Below are 14,800 nucleotides of genomic sequence, written 5' to 3' on the forward strand. Positions count from 1 at the left end.
AAACTATAATCGCACAAAATACAATAATTTTTAATTAAATTATTTTTTTTTTCTTTCTTGCAACTTCTTCCTTTATCTGACTACAACTTGCAAGTTGCAAATGATTACTTTATTTAAATCTGTCTAATAATGTCTTTAGAAAAGAAAATTGATGTTTGTTATCAAAAATGTTTCATATTTATCCCAATATATTTTAATCTATTTTATAAAATACTTACATATTTCGAATTATTTTTAAGAAATTTATCTCACCTTTAGTGCATTTATATTTCTGTTATTAATAGAATTTAATCATTATTTTTTAAAATCATGAATAGCTAATGAATCTCTTGCTTCTCAAGCAAAACAACTGCTTTATGCAATGAAACGCCTTTAACACCTATACACAAAGGCGTTTGATGCTTGAATATAACAATCTCTCACAAGAATTTTAAAGTTGATGTTCAAATAAAAGATTCACTTTGGTTTCTAAAGATCATTGTTTGATCCATATCTACAACACTCCAAACCATCTGGTTAATAAGTAACCGGAATTCTCACCGTGGCTGGTCCTGATTTCATGTCCTCGAGTATCAGATTCAGCAGAGTTCGAGCTGTCGAGCCTTCGTTACCTACCAAGAAAGAAACAAGCATTTCATGTTATACGACCAAGAACTAAACTGGACGTTTGAAACAAAACTATAAAGGCTATCAAAAACAATTCAATCACATCTATTTATAGTTCTCCAACAAGGGATTATCCAAAGTTGCTTAAAGACAACCTCACTGTCTCCGGTTACTTGATCGTCCCCCCATTGTGTACACCACTTCCAGTAATCATCATTTCATCTGCTTGCTTCCCTTCCTCTATGGTGATGTCTCCCACTCATGTCCCTTGAATTTTTCCCTCTCTCGCCAGCGAAATAAAATGTACTTGTCGAATTTAGGACATCACAAGCTCCTTTTCTTTTCGTAACAAAAGCCACCTTCATATTAGGCCCTTCGGCAATATATCCTCTGTCATCCAGCCAAATAGCAGCTTATGCACCATTTTCTTCCGCCTTTATTTCTACAGTACATTTTGGGAGATAATTCACGCTTTTTCATAACAGCGAATTGGCGTGGTTTTATCGGGATTAATGATGAAGTTACTGCTTTGTGTTTTTGTAATTTGAAGGAGATTCATCTTGAATTACAAATTTACAATGGCATGAAGGGATGACTCATGGCAGTCAGTCAGATGGATATAACTAGTATCTTAATGATCCATTTCTGCACTTCGAAGCGCCCACTGTTTGTATGAGTATCCATTTAATGCTTTCTGTGCTGAAGGGGAGATTTATCTTGGCCAAGGCTGCCGAACCAATGTCCATGAGGTAATGATTATTAGATTCATCCCACATTGGTTAGAAATGAAAATTTAAAAAGTGATTTATAAAAAATTATATTGAACTTCCATAGACCTAATTATGTTTGTTAAGTGTGGACGATTACTTGTGTAGTCTTATTCCGTGTTATAAAAAACGATCAGCTGGCGACTACATATCATCTAGACGTGGGGTCTAGGTGATATTTTTTTAAAGCTTTTTTTTAAAGCTTATTATGTTTGTATATGAAATATATATATTATTATAAAATTTAAAATTGTAATAATAAATATATATTAATAAATTTTTATATATGAATCATCCACATCAGTTTATTACTTTACTACAACCGTTGTACAATGAAAATTAAATTTGTTCAACATTTTTTCCAACATAATATATTGATATTAAACCTAAACATCTAACTCTTCTAGTTCATCTCCATATTTTTCCAATACTTCTTCTGTATCGGATTCAAACTCAAAATCCATGGCTTCTTCCTACTCTTCATCTGATACAAATTCTTCTTCTTCTAGTTCATTTGGTTTTTTTTAAATATAGAAATCTGGCTAGGCGGTGATATGCATATATATTATAATTAGGAATATCATAATTTGTTTTTTTTAAGTGTAAACCGCCTAGGCGGATTTTTAATTGTAAAATCCCTTAAGCGGCTTTCGCGCCAGGCGGGAGGTCCGGGCGTCGCCTAGGCAACCGATTAATATGGTGGTGCCTAGAAGTTTCGACTAGCCTAAAATCGGGGCGGTTTTGGACCGCCCAGCGCCTAAGCGCCGTCTAGGCGGTCTTAGGCGGAGATATGTAGAACACAGGTCTTACTTATGTTTGATGTGTGACTATTATCATAAAATTTTGGCTTATTAATACTAGGTGCTCAATGATGGACTTAGAAATCGGAATAAGAATGAGATGGATTAAGAAAGAACAATGTGGATGGCGAAATGGCTGTGACGTGAGATATTATGCATTAGTTGATAGATAAACTTTTCCCGGTGGGCCAAAACTTAGAGCTAATGTATACTAGTTTTCCATTCGTCAGCAATATAGCATCAACAATTTGGCCAACCCAATCCAAGGCCCGTACTTCCACTTTTATGACGTCACGCAGAATATGTGAAAATTAAAAATAAATAAAACTAATCATCCAAGAATAAGATTCAACACCGAGTCACTTTATTTATTTTATTATTAATTCTTTGAAATAAAACTACTTTATTGTGGACTCTCAAAGAGAAATTGTCATAATAAATTTTTCATTATATGGTTGTGAGGAATTTTTCCTTATCATCTATGATGAAACTCAAATATGTTTCCGGTGTATCTCATTTATGATTGTGGTGGTTTTTTCAAGATCAATATAGTTTGATCTTACAATACATTAAACTTATTATATAACGTGATGTCAAATCTCATTAAAAAAATATATTATGTTTTCAGTGAGACAGTATCAATCATCTATATTTTTTGGATTGATCCGACTTATACATACAGTGAAAAGTGACATTTTGGCAAAAAATAATATTTTTATAGGTCGGGTCGGATATTTATCTCACAAAATTGATCCGTGATACAATCTTATAAGAACTTTTATGAAAAAGAAGGTAGGGTATTTTGTTCCATTCATACAACTTAATTGTTTACTGAAATATGAAGATAATATTTAAATGAATTGACATTCTTAAATCTTTTTTAAAAAATTATCTTCATTCCCATGTCAATATTATATTGAGTGTGTTTAATGTCAGACCGTCTCACAGATCATAATCTGTGAGATGGGTCAACTCTATCTATATTCACAATAAAAGGTAATACTCTTAGCATAAAAAATAACATTTTTTCATGGATGACCCAAATAAGATATTCATCTCACAAATACGACCAGTGAGACTGTCTCACACAAATTTTTGCCTATTATATCACCCTCGAGTCTCAACCGAAACCTCAGGATTTGACGAGCATTAAATTTTGGGAACATAAATAACATTTTAAACAACGTCAAATATTTTTTTTTCAAATTCATGACCATTACCTTTAAAAGAGCGGAATGCCTCTACCCCGCTTTTGAGTTCACTTCTAAATCACAAAAAAGTAATAATTATTGTTTTTTTTTTTTGACCAACTGGGAAGAATGGAAACCCCACTTCTATTAAGAATTAGAAGGGAAAATAATTTATTAAGGGAAATGAAATCTATAAGATATGTTTGATTTAGTGGAGTATGTAAACATTTGATCAAAATAGTAAGGAGTTTGATTTACTAACAGATATTTTTTCCGACGATTGCATCGCACATGATATGCTATTTGCAGTTTATTTGGTTAGTGTGGTTTGTAAGCTGTTGCTTTGCTTTGAAGATTTACTCAACACACGTCGAAAAATGGCCACAATAGATTCCATGTCATTAAAAAAAATATGGATTAGTTTTTGTTACCACGCATACAGAGACTTTACATATATTTATATGAAATAAAATTAATTATATTATATGGAACATAGTTAATCGAATACATATTTTTCAGTATCATAGCTCATCAAATTATAAAATTAGAAAGCACAACTTTATTTCCGAATGTTTACAAATTTAGTGGGAGATGGGGCACTTTCACTTTCACTTGTGTAAAGCCAACAATCAAATCTCAGGTGGAGCTAAAAACTTCCTTTTTCTGATTTATAAAATGTGCAAGTAGTCCCCATTTTCTTATATATAATTGTGGGGTGTGTCGCCCACTATTTTAATTTAATTTAATCTATGTGACTTTTAAACTTTATTTACTAAATTAATTGTTGACTTGTGGCTTCTCAAAGCAAATATTAACGCCTCGAGTGTAAACTAATCTTTTCCTTGTGCGTTTAGTTTATTACCAATTCCTTCACTTAGAAGTATATATCTAATAATAATTAAATCCGGTATTTCGCGCGCATTTATCAGTCAAATGAAATATAGGAAAAAACAACATAAAATCTCCTGCATAAAATTAAATATATTTTCAAACATTGTGTTTTTTTAAAATAATTTATAGATATAATTATTATATATTATATTATATTATATTATAATAAAAAGTGGAAATATTTAATTCACGTAAAGTCGAATTTTTTTAATCTACAATTTTCGGTAAATTGCTTTCATGCATCTTGATTTTGAATTGAACACGTCTTTGTCGAACAGATTCTTCAATTTCGCAAAACGATACTTGATTGAACATAAAGTATCAATATGCTAATAAATAATAATAATAATAATAATAATAATAAGTAAATAAATATATAGCAGTATCGAACTTATCCTTATAATTAGTTAAATATTCACGGTAATACTTTATATTTTCATTAAATATTCATAGAATATTATATTACAAAATATACATCAATCAAGCATCTTGAAAATTTACGTGAAGTATCTGTATTAGGTTACTGTTTTTCTTCTCCTTCTAAAATATTACGTACCATAATGGTCCTCAAACTTTTATTGAAGCAGTACATATATATTAGCCATGATAAAACGTTAACTGACACTTTAAGTAATATCATGTCATTCAAATGTGCATTACACAAAATAACTTCTTTTTTTTATTTACTGAGGAACTCGAAATCGCTATATGTCGAACTCGTATTAAGTAAATCTTTGAGTTTAACGTGTATTTACGCCATGTTAACTGCACATATTGTGGAAAAAAGGTTTTTATTTTTCTAGAGATTGCAGTTGACTAATATTTTAGGTAATGATAAAAAAAACTTTCGGAAAATTTTATGATTCGATATAATTAACACGTTTCTATTCCTAATTTAGAGTATTTGAGCCGAATGTTATCATATGATAGAATGCCATATTTTATTAGAAGTATATATTGAACTCAAGATTATTATTTAATACGTTATAATTGGGTAATTTGAAAATTATTGGATAGGCAAAATAATTCAATTAAATTATATGAAAATTTTAACTTTTTTGTGCTGTTTGTTTGTCATATTTAAACTCATTCAAGACAGGTCTATGTTACACGTAGCCTATAGACCTATAGCTAGACTAAATCTTCCCTCGAAAGTCGAAACTAGTTCCCAAGTGAGAGGAACACCACACAATTTCCTTTTCATATTTGGTAACAGCTTTTTTATATACTAGAAATACACGTGCACAAATTTGTAACATAATTAATTTTATTTTAATTATTTGTAAATGTTTTATTATAATTGACAAACCACTTAGTTATTTTTAGAATATAATTACTAAAATAGGTTGTTGTAATAACTTTTTTTTTGGATAAAAGATGACGTATTTTTTTCTATTCAGTTAAATGATTATGTATTATTATTATTATTAGTAGTATAGGTAAATAGAAAATATGTGTGATGCACACTATTTCATTAAATATCAAGTTTTAGAATTTAAAATTTGATCATTCCACACACACACACACACACACACACACATAAGTATTCAATATAAAATACAAAAATACGTAAATTTATTCTAGTTCAATAGTTATTTACTTTAGCTAATTATAAAAAATAATCTCCAAATTTTGAATAAAAATCTCTACAATTTTTATAAGAAATTAATCAACACCGTAAATATATTAATTATATAAAGAAGACTACTTAATACACAGGATTATTGGTATACATTATGGATCAGCCTTATGAATAAAATCATTTATATTTATGGATTAATGCATTTATAACTTTACCATTATTATCTATGAAAGAAAATTTGGAATTTATTGCCCTCTCTGCCTCATGGATTCCCCAGAAGTCTAAAATAAAATATAATAAACTAAAATAAAATTTTAAAGTTGTTTTTTTATCGCGCGTTTATTTAGTTTGATATCATTTTAATTTTGGAATTACAATTAAATAATATATCATTTTTTCATATCCATTGAAATTTTATATCTTTATGCATAATCCTTATCTATTAAAAATCAATTATAATAATCGAACCCTTTAATTTAAATGTGTATGGAAACAAACCCACCCAAATACGAGCCATTATTTCAGTTAAAGGAAAACACAGATTTATATTTAATTTGTGACGCTACATCTAGTTTTTGGATGATAAAATATAACATGGAGTATTATATTTATTTCCCATAATATAAAAATATAATATGTGAGAAACAAATCCAAAAACTAAAAACAAAACGAGAAGGCCCGATATTGATTGATTTCCAACCCATTGCTAAGGCGATCAATTTAAAAAGACTCGTCAACAAAGCAACTAATACTAAACAATTATTTTATTTGTCTTTTCTTTTAGTTTTATCATCTATTATCATAATTAAAATTTAAGAAACGATCGAACTTTTTATCAGTGGATTTATAAATGATTATCACACTCGCAATGAATCGTCCAAAGTGTTGCCTTTGATAAAGTTTGAAGATAGATCTAAGAACTAGTCATATATCCAACTCTATTAGTTATTAGCTATTGAAAAATAGTGGTAAATTGTCCGATAATTTCCTCGACAAAATTTTTCCATTGATGAAAACATACGATATTGTCAATGTTGAGCCTAAACTCTCATTAATTTGTTTTAACTTTAGCCAAAAGATATTTTTTCATCTTATTAACTTATGATTTTCAACATATACACTTTCACTGTGGGATTTTACTTGTATTCCCGGTAATCCTCCCTTCAAATAAAGGACCACCATTATTTTCATGGTTCGGGCCTCCCCTAATACCCATTCTTCCATCCTCTCAATTTTGGTGATAATACATTCAAATCAAGGTCACTCATATACATTGCGTTGGGAGTGCACGTCTTATGTAAAATACATGAAGCTTGACCTCTCTCGAGAGTTCGTGAATTTAATGAGAGCCCTCACCTCCTTCATTTAAGTATCCGAATATTCCATCTACTTGGCTCGATTTGGATCATGACTCTGATACTATTTATTATACAATGAAATACATATATCTCGATTCTCTACAATGATATATTATTGTTCACTTTAGGCATAAACCCTTATGAATGCATTTTTCGCCATTACCTAAAAAATATAATTTCAATGAAATTATATTTTCATCTTATTAACCATTATAGAACTTTAGTTACATTCCCAACACTATGAATGCGAACTAAATATTTCATTATTACGTATAGGTGACATCTTAATATTTTTGTACTCGTTCTTTAATACTTTGAGCTGCCTAGTACACACTTTTTACTTACTTCTAAAAAATTAATCTCTGCTTCAATCATTTTTTATAGAATTTATTATGGTTGTTGAATAATGTACATGAAGTTGTAAAGTTCAATAAATAATTATATTCATCATAGAAAGGGCAGAACTATTATTTAAAAAAAAAAAACAACCTCGTGCATTAAAATTTGAATTCATTTAATTTGTTGTCTTTTCACAAAAATGAGTTTCGAAGTTTCGAACATAAAACATAACGTTGTTGTCTAGTAAAAAATAAAGACCAAAGTCAAATTTGTCCAGTGTGGATTTTCTCTTTTCTTTATTTATTTTCCCCACCTTGAATAATGGATGCAATTTTATTTTATTTTTTTGAAGAAATAATGGATGCAATTTAAAATATATGTAATTATAACCAAGCGATCCACCCTTTAAACATTTATGTAATTTTTATTTAAAAGGTGAATTACTGTTTTTGTTCTTATACATTAAAATAATAAAATTAGTTGTCTTAATTCTTAAAAAGTATTTTCTTGATAATACAACTTAGACGGGCAATATATAACTTTATTTTAAAATTAAAGAATAATTAAGTAGTCCACAAGATCATATATCTCGCAACAGTCAGAAGTCACTCAGAAACCAATAAATTTAGTATCGGGGTAGAAGAATGGTCGAGGAGGTGATTCAAAATTATAAGTTAGAAAATTAAGGAAGAGAAATAAACATAAAATTATATAAATTTATAATAAAATTAAATCGTGAAGCAATATTAGACCCAATTAAGAAAAAAGAACAAGATGTTAAAAATGGTGATATTTCCTGTTAGCCAATATCACTGTAAATCAGCATATATATATATATATATATATATATATATATATATATATATATATATATAGACACACACACACACCGAACTGCCATCACCTTTGCTTTTATTTCCTTATATATATCCCATGAAAAAGTTGAATATTTTCATGAAACAAAATCATTATTTGTTTATTTCTCTCTCTCTTTATTTCGTTTTTTTTAAATCTTTTAAACCTGTCTATAAATGAATAATAATAGCAATATTGAATGAATGAATGCTGATTGATAATCCCCGTAGCCTTCGGTCCCACCTCCTGTTTTGTCTCTCGATTTGAAACTTACAAAAACCATTCTCTCAAGTGGATAAAAATTTCATAATCCATTCCTCTTCTTCGGGATTTCTCCTCATACCGGGTCTTGGTAATATCGATATTATTTTGATTTATGATCAAAGGTAATATACATATATATACATACAAATAATATATGGACTTATCTCTATAATCCACGAACCATTTTCCGCATCAAATACACGTTGTTTTTACCACTTGTTTCCTTGCCGTATTTCACTCTTCTTCATTTACTGAATCTTTGAAGTGGTTGAACTGCGGAGTCCAAGATTCAGAAAATATTAAATCTGCAGTTGGATAGATAAGATATCCATTTATCTATATTCTCCTTTGTTTGTGGGGTTTTTCTTTATCCAAGGCGCTGATTCTTGACTCTCGGATTAGCGATTCTTGACTCATGGATGATTACTTAAGAGAAATAACGGGGAAAACATTCCATGATCCTTGTAAAGATATTGATCTTGGAAGCTTGAAATGGGTTCCTGGCCCTGTCATAGTCGGTGCCGGGCCTTCCGGCTTGGCGGCGGCCGCTTGTTTGAAGGAAAAAGGCGTTTCACCTCTAGTTCTCGAGAGATCCAACTGTATAGCATCTTTATGGCAGCTGAAAACCTACGATCGGCTCAAACTCCATTTACCTAAACAATTCTGCGAGCTTCCACTCATGAATTTCCCTGAAGATTACCCCACTTACCCTACCAAACAGCAGTTCATCCAGTACTTGGAATCCTACGCGAAAAGGTTCGAAATCAGGCCTGTATTTAATCAGAAGGTGTTGAGTGCCGAGTTTGATAGTATTCTTGGATGTTGGAGGGTGAAAACAAGCATCAGAAGGAGCAGGGTTGGAGTCTGAATACATCTGCCGGTGGCTAATAGTCGCGACGGGGGAGAATGCGGAAGTGGTGGTGCCGCCAATCGAAGGGGTGGCAGAGTTTTCCGGAGATTTGGTGCACACCAGCGGGTACAAAAATGGAGGGGTTTACAGAGGGAAGAAAGTTCTTGTTGTTGGATGTGGGAATTCAGGAATGGAAGTTTGTTTGGATCTGTGCAACCATGGTGCCAGCCCTTCACTTGTTGTCAGAGATAAAGTGAGAAATCCACACCTTTTAGTGCGTGTTTTTATTTGTGTGAGTTTTTCTACCATGTTTTTTTTATTAAAAAGAAAACCATAATTGAAGATGATGAGCTCCATCGTGTGTTCGTTATTTGAATAATGGAGGCGAAAACCTAGATTTCTTGTGAAATTAATTTTTTAATAGATTTTCACCCTCTTTTCTCTCGGTACTTATTAAGTACTAGGTGAATTCTGTCTGTGCATGGGAATTGACTGTATGATAATGGGAGTATATCTACTGTTTTTAGGGTATGTGTAAATTTTCGTTAAAATCACAAGTTGTGATTTTTTTTATACAAAAAAAAAAATGAAACCCTAGGTCAAATGAAAATTGAAAAAAAAAAAGCTTTTATTTTAATTTAGTGTATTATATTGGATTTTTTTTTCGGGAACATTTGTGGCTGGAGATTTACACAAATGAAGAAAGATCTTGGTTTTCAGTGCTTCCCAATTGTTTGAAATTTTAGTTAAATCTATATGATTTAAAGAATTAAAAAACCTTAATGTATTTTTCACTTTTTTGGGATACTCAAGCATGCGCGATTTTGCTTTGTAAAGTTTATTCTTTTGCATGCTTACTAATTATGTATTCTTTTAAATATTTTTCTCCCCCACGAGGGACCGCTCCAGCTCAGGCTATAATTTTGAGCTTAATTAGAAATATGAATTGGGCTTTTTTTTTTTAATTTTAGCCTTATATTTTTAATTTAAAAAATGTTAGCCGAATTTGGTAGTTCTTGAGGGTTTTTTCAACCGTGGAAACAAGAATAAGACTACTAGTCTCGTTGGAAATTTCACACAAAGTAATCGAAAAAAATTTTCACGATGTCTCGTTCAGCCCAGGATCAAAAAAATTTTTGGCTACGTCCCTGTCCCCACTATAAATATAAATGACCTCTAGCTTTAGGAAGACCAATGGAATTTAACCAAGAAATGACGTGAGTTAAAATATGCAACAGGATCGCCTCCTCGTAACTATATTTACGTTCTTATATTTAAGTTTTATTTTTGTTTTTTTAATGTTTATTTCTTGTGTCTTCTACCTTATTTTCTGGGTGAATGGCGTTATCTCTTATGAATTTAGCTGCACATTCTACCGCAAGAAATGCTTGGAAGATCAACTTTTGGGCTGTCCACGTGGTTACTGAAGTGGTTTCCCCTACACCTTGTCGACCGGTTTCTATTAATTGTTTCATGGCTCCTACTCGGTGATACCAGTCGGTTAGGGCTGGACCGGCCTCGGCTAGGTCCACTCGAGCTAAAGAACCTCTCTGGAAAAACGCCGGTGTTGGATGTTGGAACCCTTGACAAGATTAAAAGTGGAGACATTAAGGTAAAATTCCTCGTTGCTATGTCTACAGACAATATTCCCTTTCGCTAATTATTGCTAAATTCACATCAAACTTTTTAAAGTGTTTGTTGTAACCAATGATCTCAACTGCCTTTATCGATCATTGGGTTTCCTTTGCTTCTGTTAGATACATTTTTAGTGTGACAGAAATCACCTGTTTTAATCAAACAATTACTAGGAAAAAAGGGTCCTTTTTCGGTTGAAATTTTGTGCTTGAGATTCCACATTAATTTCTCTAGCAATTGGTTGGTATTTTCCAGAAAAAAAACACCATGTCATCGAGTGGTTTTCATCACGATTTGCTTCCAACTTAACAACACTGTAAAACAAAAATGTAAGGTGAAAATCATCAACTTTGACAAAGAAACTGTTTGCACAATATTTGGTGTTGCGGGCGTGCCAGGTGCGAAAATGCACCGATTTGTGTAAAATGATAAAAATCTAACTTCTAAAAATTCAAGCGACGTGAATTCTAAATTCGACCGTCAGTTATAGTCTCCTAAAACAAATGCAATGCCAAAATAAAGAAAACTATTGTGAATCGATGCAAATAAACCCCTGACATGATTTTGAATTTACAAAACTGTAGGAATTCATCAAAACTTGAAAATATAATAACTTGTGCTGAAATCTAAAATGAGAAGACGCTAGAAATATACTGAAAAGCTTGAAAAACTATTGCTTGAAGATTGTAAATTTAGCAGAGAGCTTTTTGCATATTTTTGTCTGTGTAGAGTTGTGTTTTTCCTTGTTTCTGTGCTTGCCGATGTCTTTTTTTTCCCACTGTTGTGCCGTTTCTCTCCACTCCCTCCATGAGCCCATGATCTTTCTCATTCATGCCACAATTTCTACCTATCCTCCCACGTTCTGCTTCCTCTTCCGCGCTCAGTGACCAGTTTTGAATCGATTAAGAATTAGTCCATCATGGGCTTATTATTTAATTGGGCTTCATAATTTAAGGCATGCTTTATAATTTAATGTGGGTTTCTAATTTAATTATTTTAGCCCAAACAGAAACCCTCGTGTACCATTGTGAACCTAAGTAGTTTGTTTTTTTGCTTGATTTTTTTTGCTTTAATTATGGAATTTCACCGATTTGAAGGCAACTTTCAAGGAGTGATATTGATATATATGGCATCATGCAAAAAAAATTGTTTTATATCATTTTATTTATTACTGAAACTTATTTTACTTTACAATTTTAAAGGTGTACCCCGGCGTTCGGAGACTAAACCACAAATCAGTAGAATTTGTTGATGGAAGAATACAAAATTTTGATGCAATAATATTAGCGACTGGTTACAAAAGCAATGTACCATTTTGGCTAAAGGTACAACTACTTTTTGATTTTGCAATAAATCTCCAAATTTTCAGAGTGCACACGAGAGGACATGTTGGCTCATCCGTGTTAATTTTTTTAAACCAGGGAAGTGAGATGTTTTCGAATAAAGATGGCCTCCCAAAAAGGCCATTTCCAAATGGCTGGAAAGGCGAACATGGGCTATACTCGGTGGGATTCACCAAACGGGGCCTTCTAGGGGCATCCATGGATGCCAAAAACATAGCAAATGACATAGAAAATTGTTGGAGAGAAGGTGAAAGAGAAACATTCACCCGTTTCTTGTCCCCATTCCTAGCAAAAAATGTATAAATTTGACTTGAAGAAAAAACTACTAATGGAGAATTTTTTGGTTTGCATCGACCAAGATGATCGCCTTCCGGATCAACTTTTTGGCGAAATTCACGACGATCAATCTCCATTAACCATTCCCCCGAGAACTCGAAAAAAGGCCGATATATATCGATCTAAGTAGTAGTGCATACTTGTTGTACATTGACAACTCTCTTCCTAGCCATGAGATATTAACTTTTTAGTCACGGGGGTAAATTTCTTGCACGTCTTGTATTTCGATCACTTGATGTTTTATCACTGAAATTAAAGGTGGTTGGACGTGTGTAACGCTTGTTGTAATTGAAAGTTATTAGTTAGGCTTGGGAAGTATAATTTTTGTGTTTGTTTATTTAGGGTTTAGTTGGCTGTGACGAGTGTCGTTGTAATCATATTTAAAACAAGATGGGGAAAGTTTTGTACCAAAATTCTAAATGATCACACCGGCTCTCATTTAGTGCAATTTTATTATTTCTTTCTGACCTGTGCCAGTTTATACGTGAAATGATTACATTCCCTACAAGTAGATATTGGACCACTATAAATTCAGTATAAACGAATGTGCTAGATTGAGATTGTTACGTTGCTCTACGCTAAATTCTTAATCATGTGATTGGTTGTCAAAATTTTTCAATATTTGAAGTTTAAAAATTTCGGTTTGCCAAATTGTGTGTGTGTGTGTGTTGTTGTACGTAAAGGTATTAGTTTAGTTTCTAAAACGATAATTTATTAACTTCAATATAGTTTTGTAAACCTAGTTAGCGAAGACATAGAGGTGTGTATATATGCAATTTACGTGAGATACAAAAATACAAATTTCGCGATATAAGTCGATATACAATATTTTTTTTTAGTTATGTACGTTGTTAGCGTTTGATTTTAGTTCAATAAATTGGTATTTTTTTACACTTTTACTCGTTCTTCTTTAAAACGTGTGAGATATGCATGGTGTTATTTTCATCCATTATCCACTCTTTTAAAATTAAGAATTATATAACATGCCCCCATAATTAATAATCTCATTTAAATTGAATGACGTTCTTTTTTTTGTTATAATTAAAATGCGTAAATATCTGGTTTTCATGACATTAATTAATTTTTTTATTGGTTAGTATCTTAATTTCAAAGTACCACGTTAGACATGTTAATTCATCAATTTAGAGAATCAGACGTACGTGCGTGTGTGTGTGTGTGTGTGTGTGTGTGTGTGTGTGTGTGTGTGTGTGTGTGATCGTTACGTTTTTAAGGGACAATTAATTGAACTAATAATGAGTTCATTGAACCTAATTATGAAATTGAAATGCCATGTTTTCCTATTAGGGCACAAACAAGTTTTTGAATTAAATTCTCCTAAATTCGACAATGATTACAGATTCATGTAAGAAAAGATCCCTGTGGGATCGTTATCTATTAAGATCGGTAAACAATCAAGATCAGTACTATTTCCTTTTGAGGGGATGAGATGTCACTATTTTAAGCCTATAATTATTATTTTATAATATTATTTTTTGAAATTGTATTTTAAGCTATCATCATCGAACTTGAAAATAATTGAATGACATAATTTACAAGCGATTTATCAAAGATTACACAAGTTGGAAATGTCATTGCACGAGTCCCGGCCCGTTAATAACACGACTCTTTCCATAATCGATCCCTAATTTTCTTTTGCAAAAATTTAAATGTGTTTGCATAATTAATTCCCTATATTATTTTAATAAAATTAACAAATATTCTACTCAGGTTTTAGTTCCATTATTTCAACTAAATCGAAATAATTTTTTTAAAAATAATTTAATTCGTACATGAACAGAAGATTTTCTTTTCTTTCTTTTTTAATCTTTAATTTTTTGAGACGTGCATGAATAGCAAAAAATCAATTTTCTTTTTCAAAAATTCAAAGGAATAAAAACGTGTATATGTGTGTATACACGTACGTACCGAGGAGATAGAAATTATACAGAGGAGATGGAGTAGAAATATCTAATTGGGCAATGTC

The 14,800-nt window shown here is 31.4% G+C and overlaps 1 protein-coding gene and 1 pseudogene across 1 annotated transcript; one reads left to right on the forward strand and one right to left on the reverse strand.

Moving 5' to 3' along the window:
- Positions 1–516: 516 nt before the first annotated feature.
- LOC140831842 (D-amino-acid transaminase, chloroplastic-like) lies at positions 517–1,382 on the reverse strand (annotated as a pseudogene).
- A 7,273-nt stretch (positions 1,383–8,655) lies between these two features.
- On the forward strand, positions 8,656–13,200 carry LOC140831536 (indole-3-pyruvate monooxygenase YUCCA2-like). Its single transcript, XM_073195283.1, is given in 5 exon segments — positions 8,656–9,490; positions 9,492–9,755; positions 10,866–11,114; positions 12,340–12,462; positions 12,559–13,200. Coding segments are annotated over 5 exon segments (1,284 nt in total). The 5' UTR covers positions 8,656–9,067; the 3' UTR covers positions 12,784–13,200.
- Positions 13,201–14,800: the final 1,600 nt, after the last annotated feature.

This window comes from Primulina eburnea, chromosome 5 (assembly GCF_022965805.1).
Source record: "Primulina eburnea isolate SZY01 chromosome 5, ASM2296580v1, whole genome shotgun sequence".
NCBI lineage: Eukaryota > Viridiplantae > Streptophyta > Magnoliopsida > Lamiales > Gesneriaceae > Primulina > Primulina eburnea.